This window comes from Meles meles, chromosome 3 (assembly GCF_922984935.1).
Source record: "Meles meles chromosome 3, mMelMel3.1 paternal haplotype, whole genome shotgun sequence".
NCBI classification, from domain to species: domain Eukaryota; kingdom Metazoa; phylum Chordata; class Mammalia; order Carnivora; family Mustelidae; genus Meles; species Meles meles.
In genome coordinates, this window is record NC_060068.1 from 81,005,048 (window position 1) to 81,022,874 (window position 17,827).

General features: G+C 40.9%; 1 protein-coding gene across 1 annotated transcript in view; it reads right to left on the reverse strand.

Moving 5' to 3' along the window:
- The window catches only part of IQGAP2 (IQ motif containing GTPase activating protein 2), a 281,580-nt gene that overhangs the window by 131,873 nt on the left and 131,880 nt on the right, over positions 1-17,827 (reverse strand). The window contains exon 3 of the mRNA XM_045999265.1: positions 6,723-6,879. Coding sequence (XP_045855221.1) covers positions 6,723-6,879 — 157 coding nt within the window. The remainder of the gene's footprint in view (positions 1-6,722; positions 6,880-17,827) is intronic.

Below are 17,827 nucleotides of genomic sequence, written 5' to 3' on the forward strand. Positions count from 1 at the left end.
GCTCACAAAGCCTGGCTCTTCCCATCTTCTGTAACCTTCTACAATCAAATAGTTTATGTAAGAGAAAATATTTTTGTGGCTGTTCAACTTATACTTTAAAAGTATAAACCAAATTAACATTAGACCAATGTTTATGCCTTTTTAATAGTGGTCAGGCTGAACTCAGGGTGTCAAGCACTGTATGTAAATTATCTCTGATTTTTAAACACTCTGCAAGGCAATTATCATTTCCCATTTTTTTAGAGATGAAGAAAACTAGGCTAAAAAGATCAACTAATGTGCCTAGGTCAGAGAGGTATTAAATGGCTGAGCTGAGATTCAAGATGAGGTCTCTCTGAATCTGAAAATCTTCCTTGGGCTAACATTCCCCAGGGACAGAACACAGGACCTAATGATGGTGGGATTATATTTCAGATGTAAAAAATCAGCCATTACTATGAAATCAATAGAGGGAGGAAAGAGTGGGGGAGAGGGAAGCAGAGGGAAGGGAAAGGAGAGGGAAGAAGGGCAGGGGAAGAGAAGGGGGGGAGGAGGAGGGAGCCAAGAGAATCAAGAGCCAGGCGGTACTGTCTGAGCGTGACTCAGCATCAACAACTTTTACAGAATACAAATAATTCTCAGACACAGCCACTCTGTGACCATGGAGGCACAAGATGGGAACAATCACAATCACATCAAGACAGAGAAGAGGACCCTAAGCACCACAAAGTAACTAAATGTCCTGCTTTTCCAACTAAGAAGAGCAACTGTTTTGATGGCTGACAGTCCCCTTCTATCTTTTCACCTCCCAGATAAAAATTACTGAAACACCAAATTGATCCTGCTTCCTGACAACTCCCCAAAGCTAACTGGTCCTTGCTTCCCATCTCCAGTACAAGCCCAACTCTACACTAAGACCCTATTCTCTCCTGCTCACAGTCTCAGAGTTACGTGTCTTTTTTTTTTCCTTGCCAAAACAAGTTAAATAAACCTAAATTTGTTTGACCCTTGTTTGAAAGCTGATTTCCAGGCAGTCTTTGTCTGGTGGGCTTCAACAATACAAATCGTGAAACAGACACCCCCATTCATTCAGTGGTCTTATTAGCTAGGTAACCTCAGGAAAATTTCAAATCTCTTTGAACCTTGGTTCCTCTGCCATAAAATGGGTATATAGTATGCTGCTTTGAGTTGAGGAGGTGATTTGAGAATACACATAGAGCAGTTCGTTGCAAAGAGCACCTAAGAAGGCAACAAATATTCTCTACTATAATTATTACACGCTATAAGGCCAGGCTTGCAACTTTTACTCACCTTACGGTCAGAAAAAGGTTTAGGGCTCCATGTAAGAGCCACTGAAGGAAAGGGAGGTTATCATGGTCCTATTTCTGTAGTAAACGAAATGACAGATTTCAAATCTTTCATCCATTCTAAACATCTGAGGAATGCTGACTTTAGAATCTTACGGTGTACATACTTAAGAAATGTCAGTGTGTGATGGGCATTAACATCTTCAACTGACTTACTTCAATTAGAACAAAAATAGTTTTCTAAACATTCTTATATCTTAGTCCAAAATAATCTTAATCCATGATAACCACTTTCGCCTTGTCTATTTTTTTTCACCAGACCTACATATTCTTACTAGACTAGACGGCATGTTTATTTAGGCAAAGGCTGTTAACGTCCGTCCACCCAGTTTCGTCCAGCAATTGGACTAGAAAGTACATGCTGGTTTTCCTCTGCTATTTCACCAGCATATAAGGTTACTGTAGCTTAAACTGAATAGATGAGGAGTTACTGAAGTCTTCTCGTGTACCTTCTTACACAAGAGAATCAAAGCACTTTGGAACAATGAAATGGCTTAGAAGACAATAATTATTCTGATTTGCTTATTCTGTAGAGGATGAAACTAACGGCCGGGTCCAGGTATTTAAGATACTTGAATTGCTTTAACTGGTTAAGCACAGGTCAAGATTAGGTTGTAGGACTCTTGATTCCAAGTCCAAATAAATAACCTATTCAATTTACAGCTCATAGAGCCTCACAACCAAACCTCTAACCTTCACAGCGCACTCACCTCCTCAGACATTGTGCCAAGTGCTTTGCTAAAATGATCACATATTTTCCTCACAATATCTCTACAAAGGCTGATTGTTGTGTTGTTGTTATTATTATCGCCCCTATATAGATGCGGAAACAGAGGCTCACAGAGGCCAAGTTAGTGAGGAAGCCAGCTTCCGAAGTGCTTCGATTCTACAGCTCACACTACAAATGGCTGTATATGCTCTCCCCACCTAAGGCTCACCTAAGCAGCCAACATCTGTTTTACGTCTGCAGTTACCAATGTACTGCCTGTAAAGATACTGCTTTCTTTTCTTGAGCCTCATCAAGCTCAAGGAGCGCCCTTCGTCCTCCCTCCTCCCCTTTCCCTTGCCCACCTTAACCACCTTGGGAACACGCACTCGTCTTCCAAGCCTTCACCATGGAAGCCTTGGCCTTTTCACCACTCCACCTCCTTTAGACCTGACACTTTCTCCTTGGTCACACCCCACTGTCCATCTTTGCTTCATGGCCCTCCACCCATTTCTACTCTCTCTCTAGGTTGTTTTCCCTCTTGAATCCATTTACTTCTTATCTATAACCGGCCACTGTTACCTGTCACTTGTGCTGAATTATCCCCTCACTGGACTCCCCTGCCCTCATCCTCTAATTTATTCTTCACATAGCATCTCTGTAAAGCCACGATGCCTCTGTTTTACATTTCAATGGCTTCCTTTGTCGTTACTGATGATGAAGTCACGTATCTTCCATCCTGGTCTCATTTTTCACCACTGTCCCTCACCACAGGCTTTCAGCCATTCTGTTTGTCCAAGCTCTTTTCTTCTTCAGGTCTCTCAAAAACAGGCTCCTTTCTCCAGACAGTCCTCCCTGCTCCCCACCCTTAAAGCTACACATGAATGATCTTTTTCTCCTTCTTCCTGCCTCAAAGGTAAACATTTCCTCAGGAAAGCTCATCTTCTGTCCATTGCTATCTGTCAGTTACACTGGCTTTAATGTCTTCCTTCATACACTCATTACTGTTTAAACCCACAACTGTTTATTTACTTACAGTCTGTCTCCCCAACCCTAACTGCCATGAAATCATGTCTGCCTCGCTTACCATTTGAGCACACTGGCACATGGCATGTGTTGATAAGCACTATATGGATAAGTGAATTCTACCCTCTATGTATTTCTATCATAGTAAAACTTTACCTTCTTTCCCTATAAACTTTATTAAAATTTATTATATTATTTGCCTACCATTAGATAATGTTTGATTATCTCAAATACAAGTAATACATGAGAAAAGAATCACCTGGGCTTATCATTAAGAGGGTAGCTTCCTGGGTCCCTGGCCAGGAGATTCTGCCTGTCTCTGTGGTCTGGGGTGCGCCCACAGGTCCACATTTTTACACACACCCATCGAGTGGTCCTGCAGGACATTTTAGCATCATACTTGGATGATGACAGATTTCAAATCCTTCATCCATTTTAAACATCTGAGGAATGCTGACTTTAGAATCAGCATACTAAATGTTGATAAATAAATTTGGTATTTGGCAAATATATCAAATAAGCATAGAAAAAATGGAGTTTTGGGCTTGTTTGAAACCACTGTCATTCATTCATTTTTTTTTAACCCAACAGCTATTTCCCTAGCACCTACCCTGAGCTACACACTTCACCATTCACTGAGGATAGTGCAAAGATGAAATGCATGGTTCCCGCTTTCAGTACAAGGCACTCTTTACACCATGATGTATCCAAGAGGGACCATATCAGAAGTCAGAACACACATGGCATGGTCACAAGGTCCTGGAACTGGGTCCTGGAGTGGGAGGCGGAGGTGGCCAGGGAAAGGATATTCATCATTAGAAGGTTTAATTCTAATATCTAGGACATCTTTCTGACCTTAAATTAACAAGGGACCAGGGTTGTACTTAAGCTGGCAGACAAAGAGGATGAGAACAGCATTGAAAATGCCCATCTGCTTAACTCAGAGCCATTATTGCCCAAACTGAGGCCTTTGGAGTTCAGGGACAGAACTCATGCCTCTGAGACACACTGCCTAACAGGAAGGTCATATTTTATGGCTGTAGTCTAAGCAGACCCTGCTGTCAGAGCCCACGCTCACTGAACTCATGGTTGCCAGATGGCATGTCCAGGGGCTGGGGCTGGGTTAAAGAGCACTCCCTTATGTCTCATTGTCTTTGCTGCAGTCCCACGATTTCACACTCCTTGTAAAGGACCAGAGGATGGGCTTTAATCCTAAGGACACCAAGAACAGGAAGCTTCATCTCCTGTTCACGAATACTTGACTCCTTTCAATTTTGTAAAATGAATGAAATGGCCTTAAAATATTATGATTACATACATGGCAACTCACTAAAAATTTTCTTTCAAATACATTAGGCATTCTCCAAGATTTAATAAAGGAGGGGAAAAGATTTCTTTTGTCCAGCGAACCAAGAGAGGGGTAGTTTCCATCCATACTTTTTCCCACAACCCAGTTGGCACCACCCCCTCCCCCCATTACACCTCCCTTCTCTCTGCCCTTTTCCTGGCACTGTCCCTTCTTCTGCATATCCATCTTCCAGGACCCGATGGGCAGGGGTGGCAAACACAATCCTTCTGTCTCAGTATTTTGTTTGGGAATGTCATCACCTGCCTGGGCTCCCCGGGTACTTCATTTTGTAACAAGAAACTGGAAATACTTCCCTTGTCTCCATCCCAAAGAGAAGTTGCTATTCATTCAAATAATAGGTTCTCTGATGCCAGGAGTTAAGGGCACCTGTTTGACTTGCCATGAGGGGGTCCACAGCTGAACTGGAGGCACTTCCACTCAAAGCTGTACGATGTGCCAAGAAGAGAAAAGAGGTAGCCCACCTCCTCCTTGGAGCTCACCGTCCGCCATCGCTCTTGTTGGCCCGATTCTCATCTCTGGCATTGTCAGAACGAAATACCCACAGCCTCCTCTCAGGACAGGCTGGAGCCTAGCCCAAGTACACTTGAACTCTGTCATCAAATCTACACGGCTATTACTAGAAATAGGGCTAGATCATGGTAATAACCATTACAGAGGCAATGAGAAAAGAAAAATGGGGTTATAAAATGTGGACAGATTAATTTATTTTGTGTTGTGGGGATATAAATACTTTTTTTCTGTACTAAAAAATATTTTTCAAAGTTAAAATAATTTCGCCTGACTCGATCACTGATTCAGTAAAGTCGTGTGAAAAGCTCACATAATGAGCTAAGACTTTAGGGAGGAACACATGACTTCATCATCTCAAAAGTACTTTAACAAACACAAGCATTTTCATTCCTAACATTATCCAAGGCAGAAACGTTTACTCGGTTATCTTTTAGATGAGAATATGAAAACAGACTCATAAATGATATCTCAATTCCTCTTGTCTATGGTTAGCCTAATAATTACTCAAACATTTGCTCTGAATTAATTATACATTTTACTTTCTTACTTTTTTCAAGGTTCTATTTATTCATTTGATAGAGAGAGAACACAAGTGGGAAGAGGTGGGACGGAGGGAGAGGGAGAAGCAGTCTCCACACTGAGCAGGGAGCCTGATGCCAGGCTTGATCCTAGGACCCTGGGACCATGACCTGAGTTGAAGGCAGATGCTTAACCAACTGAGCCACGCAGGTGTCCCTAAATATACACATTTTAAAAAATTTTTGCTCATTGGTCAAGGGTTAACTGTACAATAAATTAAGACTACAAAGAATCACATTTCATGAAAGCTTTAGAAATCCTAACCCAAAGTGCATAAGAATCACTTACTCCAGGAGAGAATAACACACACTTAAAAAGTCCCTTTTGAAGACACATCTAATGGAGGGTCTTTTAGGTTGGTGGTTTTCTTTTTCTCCTTCATTTCTTAATGAAAAATGTCAAACATAAAGTTGATGAAGTAGTATAATCAACTCCTATGTACCCATCACCTAACCTCAACAATTATGAACTCATGACCAGTCTCAAATCTCTCTCCATCCTCCTTCTGATTATTTTGGATCAAATCCTAGATATAGCACTCTATCTGTAAATACTTAGACATGTGTCTCTAAAATAACCATTTTTAAAGTCAAGACTGTTGTTTATTTTGGTTTTGTTTTCTCCCCATGTGTCCTCCCAAATTAGCCATGAAATAATTAAAACAAGTTGCATACAAAAAAATTAGTCTTATTTTGTTTTAAACATTCAGTGGAACAGAATTCCTACCTGACTATTCAATGTTACTACTCATTTGATCACACTGGCCCTAACTCTTTGGGGCCACAAGTTCAAGTCCCAGCTGGGTACTTTACTCCTTGATGAGAACAAGGGGAGTAATAAACTGTGTCGGTGGTGGGAAAAAAAGGGGGGGGAGGGTAGAATGCCCTCATTTTTACATTTACTGGTGCTAATAAAAATGACCTCCATAAAGGAATAATGGAAGGCGGCCGGGAAGCCCCACAAATCAGACGTGTCTCAGTCTCAGTCCAGAAATAGAAACATTCTGCTTTTAAAACTGCTGCTGCCTTGGGGATGATTATTAGCAGGCTCCTAAGACCAAGGACACCCCCTCCCTGCCATTCCACAAAATCCTTGTAGAAACACTAAGAGTAAAAGCAGGGAAAGGAAATGAAATACCAAACTTTTACTTTTAGATGGAGGCCAAAACCAATTAGATTTTAGTTACCTTATAACGAGTTTGTTCCACATCATAGATTTTTTTCTCTGATACCATTTTTGGAGCAAAGAACTTGGCTAACTTGGCAAGGTAAACCCCGTTCCGGAGCCCTTCTTCCAGTTCAGTGGTTGGTGGCAATTCTTCCACTAAGCAGACTTCCATCCACCTAGAAGGATGAGAAACAAACCTTTAAGTGATTCCAGTTGGGTGATTTCGTGTAGGTGAAGAGACGCAGCATCTTGCTACGTGTGTTGGAGATATTAACAAACGGAGCAGGATCTGAAACATCTTTAGCTGTCTGAGATGGGAAGAGAGGACTTTCTGGGTGGGCAAGGATTCAGAATACAAGAGGAAGGAGGCAGACTCAAAGCCCAGAGCCCTTGAACTCACTTCCATGCCAGAGCTTGTCAACTCCATCTTTGTCTGGGCCTCTGCCAATCTCTTTTGTGCCAAAGAGGAAAATGGCCAAACCATTTTGTATGGGTGGAATTAGTCTGCTGACTTTATAGAAAAAAATAATTCCAAGTTTATGAACCCAGAGTGGAGGGGATACTTGTAAGGCCGATGCCTCAGGGAAAGCAGAGCCCAAGTTACTGTAAAATCTGCAGTTGCCTCAGCCCAGAAATAACTACTGGAAAAGGGAAGAAGGCATGGAAAAGGAGCATCAAAAATTCAGAAAGTTTTCTTCCAATAATACACATTCCATTTTCTAATACCAAGGACATATTACAACATTCTTACTTTTGAGGGGAAAATGCAGTATTTACTGAGTTATGAAAAAAATATCTCAGAAAAAGATCAGATTAAATCTTAGGACACTGTGCCAATATTGCCGAAAAGAGAGCACCAGGGTCATTGCAGGCTCAAGGACACACAGTGGGAGGGGGGACTGAGCCAGCTCACATTTCACCCTGGCGTGCTGAGAATTTGCCAGAATTATGGAGATAATGCTGTTCCTATGCATTCTCAAGTAGCTCTAACCTCCGTAAATCCAAGAAGCAGGTGTGATGGCGTTTAGTGAAAGAGCTCTCACCTCCCAGCCACAGATCCGCAAACTATGAACTATGAATGTGAGTGCCACTCCTCTAAGGCCGGTCCCTGCCTGAGGGTCAGCCACACGTCTGTAGCTCATCCTGTCAGCATCCAGCACGGGAGGACACTGTTCTGCAATATTAACAACCAATCCTGATCCAAGCAGTGAGCACTGCAAAATATCTCCAGAGTTACAGCATTGGACAACAGCTTTTAAAAGCTCAGAGAGTCCCATATAAACAGTAATACTGGCCACTTATGAGGCATCGTAAAATGTGGGATAGATGAGAACAATAGAAACGTAAGCACTGCCTTCCAAGAGCATTAGATGTAATTGAAAAGAAATGAGATTCTGAGGAAAGACCACAGAACCACAGCAGAAAGCTTATTATGCCCAGTGCTACATGGCAGAGCTTAAGAGTAAGGCTGGGAATAAAGGCGAGTAACTGGGTGATCACTGGACCCATCAGGGAAAGCACTGCAAAGATGAAAGGACCTGGATTTGGCCTAGAAAAATGGGAGTATCTGTAAAGGCAGAGAGGTACCAGAAACTGGGGAGCGAGCCTGGTTAAAGGCATAGAGGAAACATGGGCTAACTCATGGAGAAAATGCAGAGCAGACTGGGCTTCTGGGGCTCAGTGGGGGAATGGAAATGGAGCTGAATATATATAAAGCTGGGATCTGGAGGACCTCACCCAGGAGCAGTGCTGTTCTCTGTTGCCACAGGAAGCAGGGAGCTCCTGGCAGCCTCGCAGCAAAGGAGTGACACGCTGACAGCGGTAATTAGACAAAATTAATCTTGTCTGATGGGTGCCCCGAGACAAAGCGCTCTTTCAGTCCTTTTCCATTTTGAGGAACTGGGGGGCTGGATTAGATAGGAAGCAGTGGGAAGGAGGGAAGCCAGGAGACACGTTGAGGAAGCAGTAACAGGACTTGGTGACAGCTTAGAAAAGGAGGTCAGAGGAAAGGAAAATACTGCCAGCCAGGGCGAGGGGTCTGTGTGAAGAGAGCGCTCTGCACGGGGACGCAGGCCCATATTACCCGTGTGATCCCAAGTATGTACCGTGACCTCTTGGGGCCTGTTTTCTCCTCTGCCCAAGGGATAGAGAATGAGAAGGATGGGATGATCAAATTTTTCCCAGACTTGAGATCCTAGGGAGACTGTGAAACTGGAAGAACAAGGAACTGGTAAAACGAGAAGAAGAACTTGGCTTTCATAGATCACGTACAAGGTGTGTAAGGGATATTTGTTTATAGGAGCCTTGCTTCAAATCACTGAAGTAAGAGTACACAGACTTGAGAAATTCTTAAAAAATGAAGAAATCAATAATAATGTTGCTTTTTAAATAAAAAATCTGGGCAAGTTAAAATCCACTGTACGAGGCTCATTTCCTAATCTACGTAAACTACAAATCACAGCATTATGCTAATGCATATTAAAACACAATCTGCTTTTGAATAATTAGCTTGAAAATTTAAGAAATTGTTTTTCACGCAATATGTAATTGCTTTCTAACAGTCCCATGATTGGAGTATATGTGTGAGGGGTGGGTGAGAGGTAAACTGACAACTGGTAGTGGATGAGGGTAAACTGACAATAAGGAACAAAGGACAGGCTAAAATAAAAAGTGAAATATGGTACTTTAGACTTGGGCTTGTTAAAAAAAGAGATAATCAAATCTTGCCATTTGCAATGACATGGAAGGAACTAGAGGGTATTACGCTGAGCAAAATAAGTCAATCAGAGAAAGACAATTATCATATGATCTCTCTGATATGAGGAATTTGAGAGGCAGGGAGGAGGGATTGTCGAGGGAAAGGGAAGGAAAAAATGAAACAAGATGGGATCAGGAGGAACACAAACCATAAGAGACTTTAATCTCACAAAACAAACTGAGGGTTGCTGGGGGAAGTGGGTAGGGAGAGGGTGGTGGGGTTATGGACATTGGGGAGGGTATGGGCTATGGTGAGTGCTATGATGTGTGTAAACTGGCAATTCACAGACCTGTACCCCTGGGGCTAATAATACATTATATGTTAATAAAAAATAATTTTAAAAAGATAATCACACTTATTTCTGTCTATATTAGAATATATGTGCCGCTGGCTTCAAACACTATTGATACCAAAAGTTAGGTTAGCTATAGCCTATTTAAAATACAGCCACTGCTAATGTTTATGACACTATGAACTACTCAAGGCATAGGCCATCTCTTCTTCCACTTTATAATTAATCCCTTTTGTGCCTGGCAATGTGTTTACACATAGTAGGTACCTCATAAATTGGTTTTTTTTTTAAAGATTTTATTTATTTATTCAGAAAGAGAGAGCACAAGCAGGGGGAGAGGCAGACTGCCTACTGAGAGGCAGAGAGAGAAGCAGACTGCCTACTGAGAAGTGAGCCCAATCCAGGTCTCGATCCCAGGATCCTGGGATCATGACTTGAGCCGAACATAGACGCTTAACCTACTGTAGATTGTTATTTAATGACAGATTCTGAGTGCATAAGAAAACCTTTTACAGGGGCACCTGGGTGGCTCAGTGGGTTAAGCCGCTGCCTTCGGCTCAGGTCATGATCTCAGGGTCCTGGGATCGAGTCCCGCATTGGGCTCTCTGCTCAGCAGGGAGCCTGCTTCCCTCTCTCTCTCTCTCTGCCTGCCTCTCTATCTACTTGTGATCTCTCTCTGTCAAATAAATAAATAAAATCTTAAAAAAAAAAAAAGAAAACCTTTTACAAGCATCACAGTTGCATCATAAAATCTTCAGGACACCGCCAAAGATAGATCAACGGAACAGTTTTGCAACATTAAGCATCAATGGGGATATCTCCTTTCCCTTCCCTGAATGTTAAATGATGAAGCTATTATCATCAATGATAACTATTTTGTGCCAGAACCTATATTTAATACTTCATGGGGATTATTTAATCCTCAAGATCCCCTCATAAAGAAAAGTGTTACTAAGATCACCATTTCCAGGTGATAAACTGAGGCTCAGAAAAGCTCTGGGCCACACAACTGGTCACTGAAAGATCTCAAAAAGCTGCCAGAGACTTTGTTCTTCCAATTTTAACTCTGAACTTCTCACGACTCACCCAGGCTACTTCCAGAGTAGGAGCAAAAATTCCACTGTAGGAGACATATGTGCTACCACTATTTCAGGATAGGGTCAGAGAAGAGTATAGGGACTGTTAAAATTTAGTAACATCTCCTGGGGTTTCATTTATCCTCTTAGAATTCCCTCTTTGTCACCTTAGAATTTTGAAACAATGAATGGTAAATGGCACAGGCTACCTCTTATGGGTGTTATTTCAAGCAGGGATTCAAGCAGGGTATGTTTTAAGGAGGGCATAAAAAACTTAGAGCCTCTCCAGGTGGAGTTACCTCCTAGAGAACCCCTGTAAGCCTAGACAAGATCTCAAAGAGTCTTTAAAATCTACTACTTGGAAACTCCTCTTAATTAGTGGATGATGAACAATAATTGACTGATAGCAAGACTATTCTTCTGGGACAGGTGGTAAACTCTGCCCAAAAAATCAGATAGATTGGCGACTTAACCTTGTTCCAAAAGTATTAAAAAAGCTCACAATGAAGCACAAACTATAATATGCAAACTTCTAAACTAGGACACAGTCATGTGGGTTGAGAATCCTTTCAATCCACCTTTCCTAAGTATAAGGAAAGAACCTGGAGCAGAGGTACCAAATAGTTCATCTGAGAAGCTGGGAGAGAGCTGGGAGTGTTTGCTGGCCAGGGTCAACACTTCCCAGTCCTGAGGTATCTGTGTCGGGCCAAGTGGCTGGGTTGTGACAGCAGAAGAGGAGAGGAAGTGATGTGCATTGCCCCTCGGCGTGCCTCAGGGAAGTGTCCCATAGATGAACTTCCACTGTCTCCTCTGCAGTCTGCTAGCAGGATACTAAAGCTCAGGGCATGGTGGGGGGCACCTGGCTGACTCAGTTGGTAGAGCACGCGACTCTTGATCTTGGGGCTATGAGTTCAATCTCCACACTGGGTGTGGAGCCTACTTAAAATATATAAAGAAATAAAAGAAAAATAACATCTTTAAAAAAATAAAATAAAGCTGATGGCAGCTTTGAAAGGGAAAGCAGGAGCCTTCCCATCAGCCTCGGTCCCTGAATAACTATGTCTCCCCATCCTTGTCTTCCATTACTGAACTTCACATGAGCAAGAATTACACTTCTACTGTCAACCTCAACTCAGTGGCTTATCTGTTGCAGAAGCCAGTGTTATCCAGCCAAACCAATACCAATCCTTAGCGTGATTTCTATGGTCTACTGGGGTCAAATTTCCTCTAATGATCCCAGTGGAGAGACAACTGGCCTGATGTTCAGGAAGTCTGTCTCTGCCAACAGTAGCTGGATGGACTGGAACAGGTCATTTAAAACTCTAACTGAGTTTTAGTCTGTGAGTCTAAAATTATAATGGAATTTAGTATGACAGAGTAATTATGTAATATGATTTTAAGTTTTATTGAGAAATAATCCATACGCCATACACTCCTCCATTTAAGATGTACAATGCAATGATTTTTAAACATTTATAGGGTTTTTTTTTTTTAAAACATTTATAGGGTTGTGAGATCATTACCATTATCAATTTTGGAACATTTTTATCACATTTTAAAAACATTTATAGGGTTGTTTTTCTTTTTTAAACATTTATAGGGTTGTGAGATCATCACCATTATCAATTTTGGAACATTTTTATCACACCCAAAAGAAACTCTATACCCATTAATAGTCATTCCCCATCTATCTCATTACTCCCAATTTACTAATGCACTTTCTATTGATTTTGCTAATTCTGTATGTTCACGTAAAGAGAATCCTACAATATCTGGGCTTTTGTGACTAGCTCCTTTCACTTAGCATACTGTTTTCAAGGTTCATCTATGGTGTATGATGTATCAGTACTGCATTCCTTTTAAAGATTTTATTTATTTATTTGACAGACAGAGATTTCAAGTAGGCAGAGAGGCAGGCAGAGAGAGAGAGGAGGAAGCAGGCTCCCTGCTGAGCAGAGAACCCGATGCGGGGCTCGATCCCAGGACCCTGGGATCATGACCTGAGCTGAAGGCAGAGGCTTTAACCCACTGAGCCACCCAGGCGCCCCACTGCATTCCTTTTAATTGCTGAATAATACTCTGCAGTATGGCCGTATCACATTTTATCAGTTTATTGGCATCTGGGTTTTCCCCACATTTCGGCCATTAGGAACAATGTTTAACTTGTGTACTAACATTAGTGTACAAGGAAGGTTTCAGAAGGACATAGGCTCTCACTTCTCTTGGGTATACACCTACAAGTGGAATTGCTGGATTGTAAAGCAACTCTATGCTTAGTCTTTTTATAAACTTCCAGATTGTTTCCAAGAGCAGCAGCAACATTTCATATTCCCACAAGGAATGTAAGAGGATTCTAATTTCTCCACATTCTTGCCCACACTTAGCTGTCTTTTTGATTACAGCCATCCCAGGAGATGCCAAGTGGTACCTCATTCTGGTTATTTTCATTTCCTGGATGGCTAATATTGATGATCTTCTCATCTGCTTATTGACCACACATATATCTTTGTTAGCGTACTGCCTACTCAGATCTATTGCCCAATTACTTGGGTTATTTGTCTATTTATAATGGAGTTATATGAGTTCTTTATATATGTGGTATAGAAGTCCCTTATCAGATAAATGATTTGAATATCTCTCTTTATGTGTTGTCTTTTCACTTTCTTGATGTTGTCCTTTGAAGAACAAAAAGGTTTTAATTTTGACAAGGTCCCATTTATTCTTCCATTGCCTGTACTTCTGGCATCATATGTAAGAAACTGATGCCTAATCAGAGGTCACAAACATTTCTTTTTTATAGTTTATATTTTAATTTATATATTATATTTTTTATAGTTTATAGTTTAAACTTTCACATGTAGGCTTTTGATCCATTTTCAGTTATTTCTTATAAATTCTGAGAGTTAAGGGTCCAAATTCATTCTTTTGCATGTGGATTTATAGTTGTCCCATCACCATTTGTTAAAAAGACTATGCTTTCCTCCATTAAATTGGCATCCTTATTAACAAAAAAATCAGGGGCACCTGGTGGCTCTTCCTTTGGCTCAGGTCATGTTCTCAAGACCCTGGGATCGAGCCTCACATCGGACTCTGCTCAGCAAGGAGTCTGCTTTCCCCCATCTCTGCCTGCCTCTCTGCCTACTTGTGATCTCTGTCAAATAAATAAAAATTAAAAAAAAAAATCAGTTGACTGCAAATGTAGAGAAGTTATTTCTAGACTTCTATTGATCTATGCATACATGGATGATTTACATATGGGTAGGACATACAGTCCGTACAAATGAAATGAAGCTACAAAGTCCTTATGTCATCAAGAGCCTGTCTTAAAAAAAAAAAACAACCTAAAAACCCTCAGAAATGAAAACCAGAATTGGTCTGTGCCTCTCCCTGTTGCCCTTGAATTTCCTGCTTCTTCCCACTCCTTCTACTGATTACTCCTGTTGAACCACAACACCAGTATGGGAATGTCTCAGCCCAAAGCAAAAGTCGAAGCTATTATGAGAATCTGAAGAGTTGTTACAGAATTTCATCTTCCTTTTCAGGATAAAGGGACTAGTTTCCTATCTGTGGGTTTGTTTCCCCTTCTCTTCGTAGGGAAAGTTCAGATCACTCACTGGGCACAGAGAAATGAGAAGTTAAAAGAACTTTCCTTTTTCTTTTCATTCAACCAGCCTCTCCTTATCTTTTATTTTTTTTATTTTTATTTTCTAGGTGAGGCAAAAAGGAGATATAAATGTCATTTTTGTCTTGCAAGAGACTCAAAAAATAAAATTTAAAAACCCTTATAAAAACCAGAAGAAAAATGATCCATTCTACTGTGTTACTTTGTGCCTTGTGGAACATATGAAAGTTGTTTCACCAAGGCATTTGCTATCTGAATTGTTATTCAGGAAATCGCCAACTATAAATCTTGGTCTCTATCATACAGCACTGTATGGAAGAAATATCCCAAAAGTACAACTGCTGGCCAAAAAACAAAAAGTGAGTGCTTTTTCCCTGTACAAACATTATTTCACTGCAATGGTCTGTTTCATGAACTTTCAAGTACTTTAAGTCAATTTATTTCCCTAAATGTTTTGAAAATCAATTTAGTAGGTATTTTTTTTTTGAAAGAGTAAAAGCAAAGACCAGATATTTTTACACATACAGTACAACTGGTCACCTTTTTGTGCCAATAGGAAGTAAAATGTAAGGAAGACTGCATTTCTTCTTTTCTTTGTTCCTTTCCTTTTCTTTCTTGCTTTTTAAAGATTTTATTTATTTATTTATTTGTCAGAGAGAGAGAGAGAGTGAGTAAGCACAAGCACAGGCAGGGAGAAGGGTAGAGGGAGAGGGAGAAGCAGTCTCCCGCCGAGCAGGGAGCCTGATGTGGGGCTCATCTCAAGACTCTGGGATCCGACCTGAGCCAAAGGCAGATGCTTGCCCAACTGAGCCACCCAGATGTCCCTGGATAGAGGTTTCATGGCCAACCTTCCTCTTGGCTGGAGGCTGATGCAAAATGGTGACCACAATTCCAACAGCCTCAATAGCTCGGGGAAACAGGGATGCAAGGAATCACACACTGCGAAAGTGAGGTGGGTCCATCCTATTCTCATACAATACTTATTAGTTCACTATGAGAAAGTGACATGAAATGTTAAAAAAAAAACAAAACTCTATTTTCTTTAAAATACAGATGTGTAGTACCATGAGAACAATCAATAGAAAACTCCACAGTCTAACAGGAATGGAGCCGACTTCAGTGGATGCATTTCTCACTCTCCTCTTAAGAGGGGAGAGAATACAGCAGAATCTGTTGAGTTAGGCAAGCATTTCCCCAATAGTGTTCTACAGAATGCTCGCTCCAGGGGATACTAACAGTGTTCTAAGGGGGAAGGGGGACCAAGTAAGTTTAAAATGCTGTGTTCTTAAAACAAGAATATTTAAAAGTACCTGTCCTCTGTGGTGGTGGTGGTGGGGCTATTTGGAAGGAGTTAATTAGTATTCGTTACAATGTTTGGTACTGTGCCCAGCACTAAGTTAGAACCCAGCGAACATTAGCCACAATTATTAAATGGCTTCAAGTTTGAATATGGTCTATTCCCTTACCCGATGTAGAATCTTGAGAGATTTAATACAATTACTATCTCTGAGACTCTGCTACTTTCCAGACACTGTTCCAAGTGGTGGATCAGGCAAAGCCCCTCAGCTTACAGAGCAAAGAGTCTTAGGTTATCAATGATGTTAGGAAGCCAAGGGTTCCAAGTTGTTTTGTGGAGTAAATTAAACAGCACCAGGATAGCTTCTAGCAGACAGCTAGCACTCAGAAGTTACGTGTACAGTTCCCTTCTCTTTAAACATTTTTTTTTTTTTTTGAGAGAATCTTTTGGGTGAGTCATTTCTTAGAGAAGGATACTGAATGTATGAATGGTACTCTCCTTCCCTGTTTTCCCTTAGATGTGGGATAAAAAAGAAAAAGAAATTAAGCAGAATGGCCTGAGACAATGATGGATATAAGAAAGTCTGTAAACTTTGGAGCACCATTTCTAACAGGTATGGATTAATTTTTGAAGATTTTGAAAAAAAAAAAGGTAAATTATCTCATAGAATAGAGCTGCTTATTCCTCTTGGTTATACACCTGGAAGTGGAAATGCTCTATTGACCATTCTTAACTCCAGGCACCAACTAGACTTTACTGTACTTGTGTTAGGCTTGGCCCAGTGAACCACCTACCCAGATCGTACAACATGCTTGCACACATGGCTGGCTTGGCACATACAAACACACAAACACAAAAAAGACATTTACATGTTCTGAAATTTCTAGGCAGGCAAACACTCCATAAAGCAAAGAGCCTATAAGGTTTAAAAAAAAAGTAACTGAGGGGCACCTGTGTGGCTCAGTGGGTTAAAGCCTCTGCTTTTGGCACAGGTCATGATCTCAGGGTCCTGGGATCGAGCCCTGCATCAGGCTCTCTGCTCAGCAGGGAGCCTGCTTCCTCCTCTCTCTCTCTCTGCCTGCCTCTCTGCCTACTTGTGATCTCTGTCTGTCAAATAAATAAATAAAATCTTTAAAAAAAAAAAGTAACTGAAAACATACACTTGTTTTTAATGTGGGGATTAAAGATATATGTATACCTGAGGGGCATCAGTTGGTTAAGCATTTGTCTTTCATTCAGATCATGATCCCAGAGTTCTGGAATCAAGCCCCATGCAAGGAGCCTGCTTCTCTTTCTCCCTCTGTCCCTTCCCCCTGCTTGTGCATGTGCGTGCTCTCTCTCTCTCTTTCCCCTTGCTCACTCTCTCTGTTAACTAAATAAATAAGATCTTAAAAAAATACATACATATACTTGAGAACAAGTGTTGGGAACCTTGGAGCCTCTGAGATCCAGAGATTAGAGTAAGAATGGGGGGGGGGGGCAAGACACACTTTTTCAGAACCTTCCACTGTGTTTTGCCATCTACTGGTGTCCAATATACATGCCTGCATGTTCTCAGATACAAAATCTTCCCCCCACTATGTTCAAACAGTTATAGTCTACTAGTACAAACTTTCTCAGAAGCAATCTGATGATACGATACTAAATAATTATCACACACCTGTTGAGTTCTGAGCACCGTGGGTCATAAAGTTACTGTTCTTGTAACACACTGAGTTATCATCTTTAAAAATATGTGGAGCCAAAAAAAAGAGAGAGAAAAGAAAAGAAAAAAAATGAAAAAAAAAAAAACCAAAAAACCATGAGGAGTCAGATACCAAGGAAGATGAAATATAGTGTCCAAGATTGTACATAAGTGGGAAAAACAAAGTATGAATTCAAAGATCACTCTGAAGTTTGTACATTAACCACCAAACTATATGTTTCTTGAAAGAATACATGAAGAAACTTAAAATGTAACCCAGATGTTTTACTTTGTGAATACAATTTAATAAATACAGCTATGGTCCAAGATTTCTGTTTAACACAAAACCTGCAAATAACCTATGTGTCTAACAAAATCATGTTCTGACCATTGTT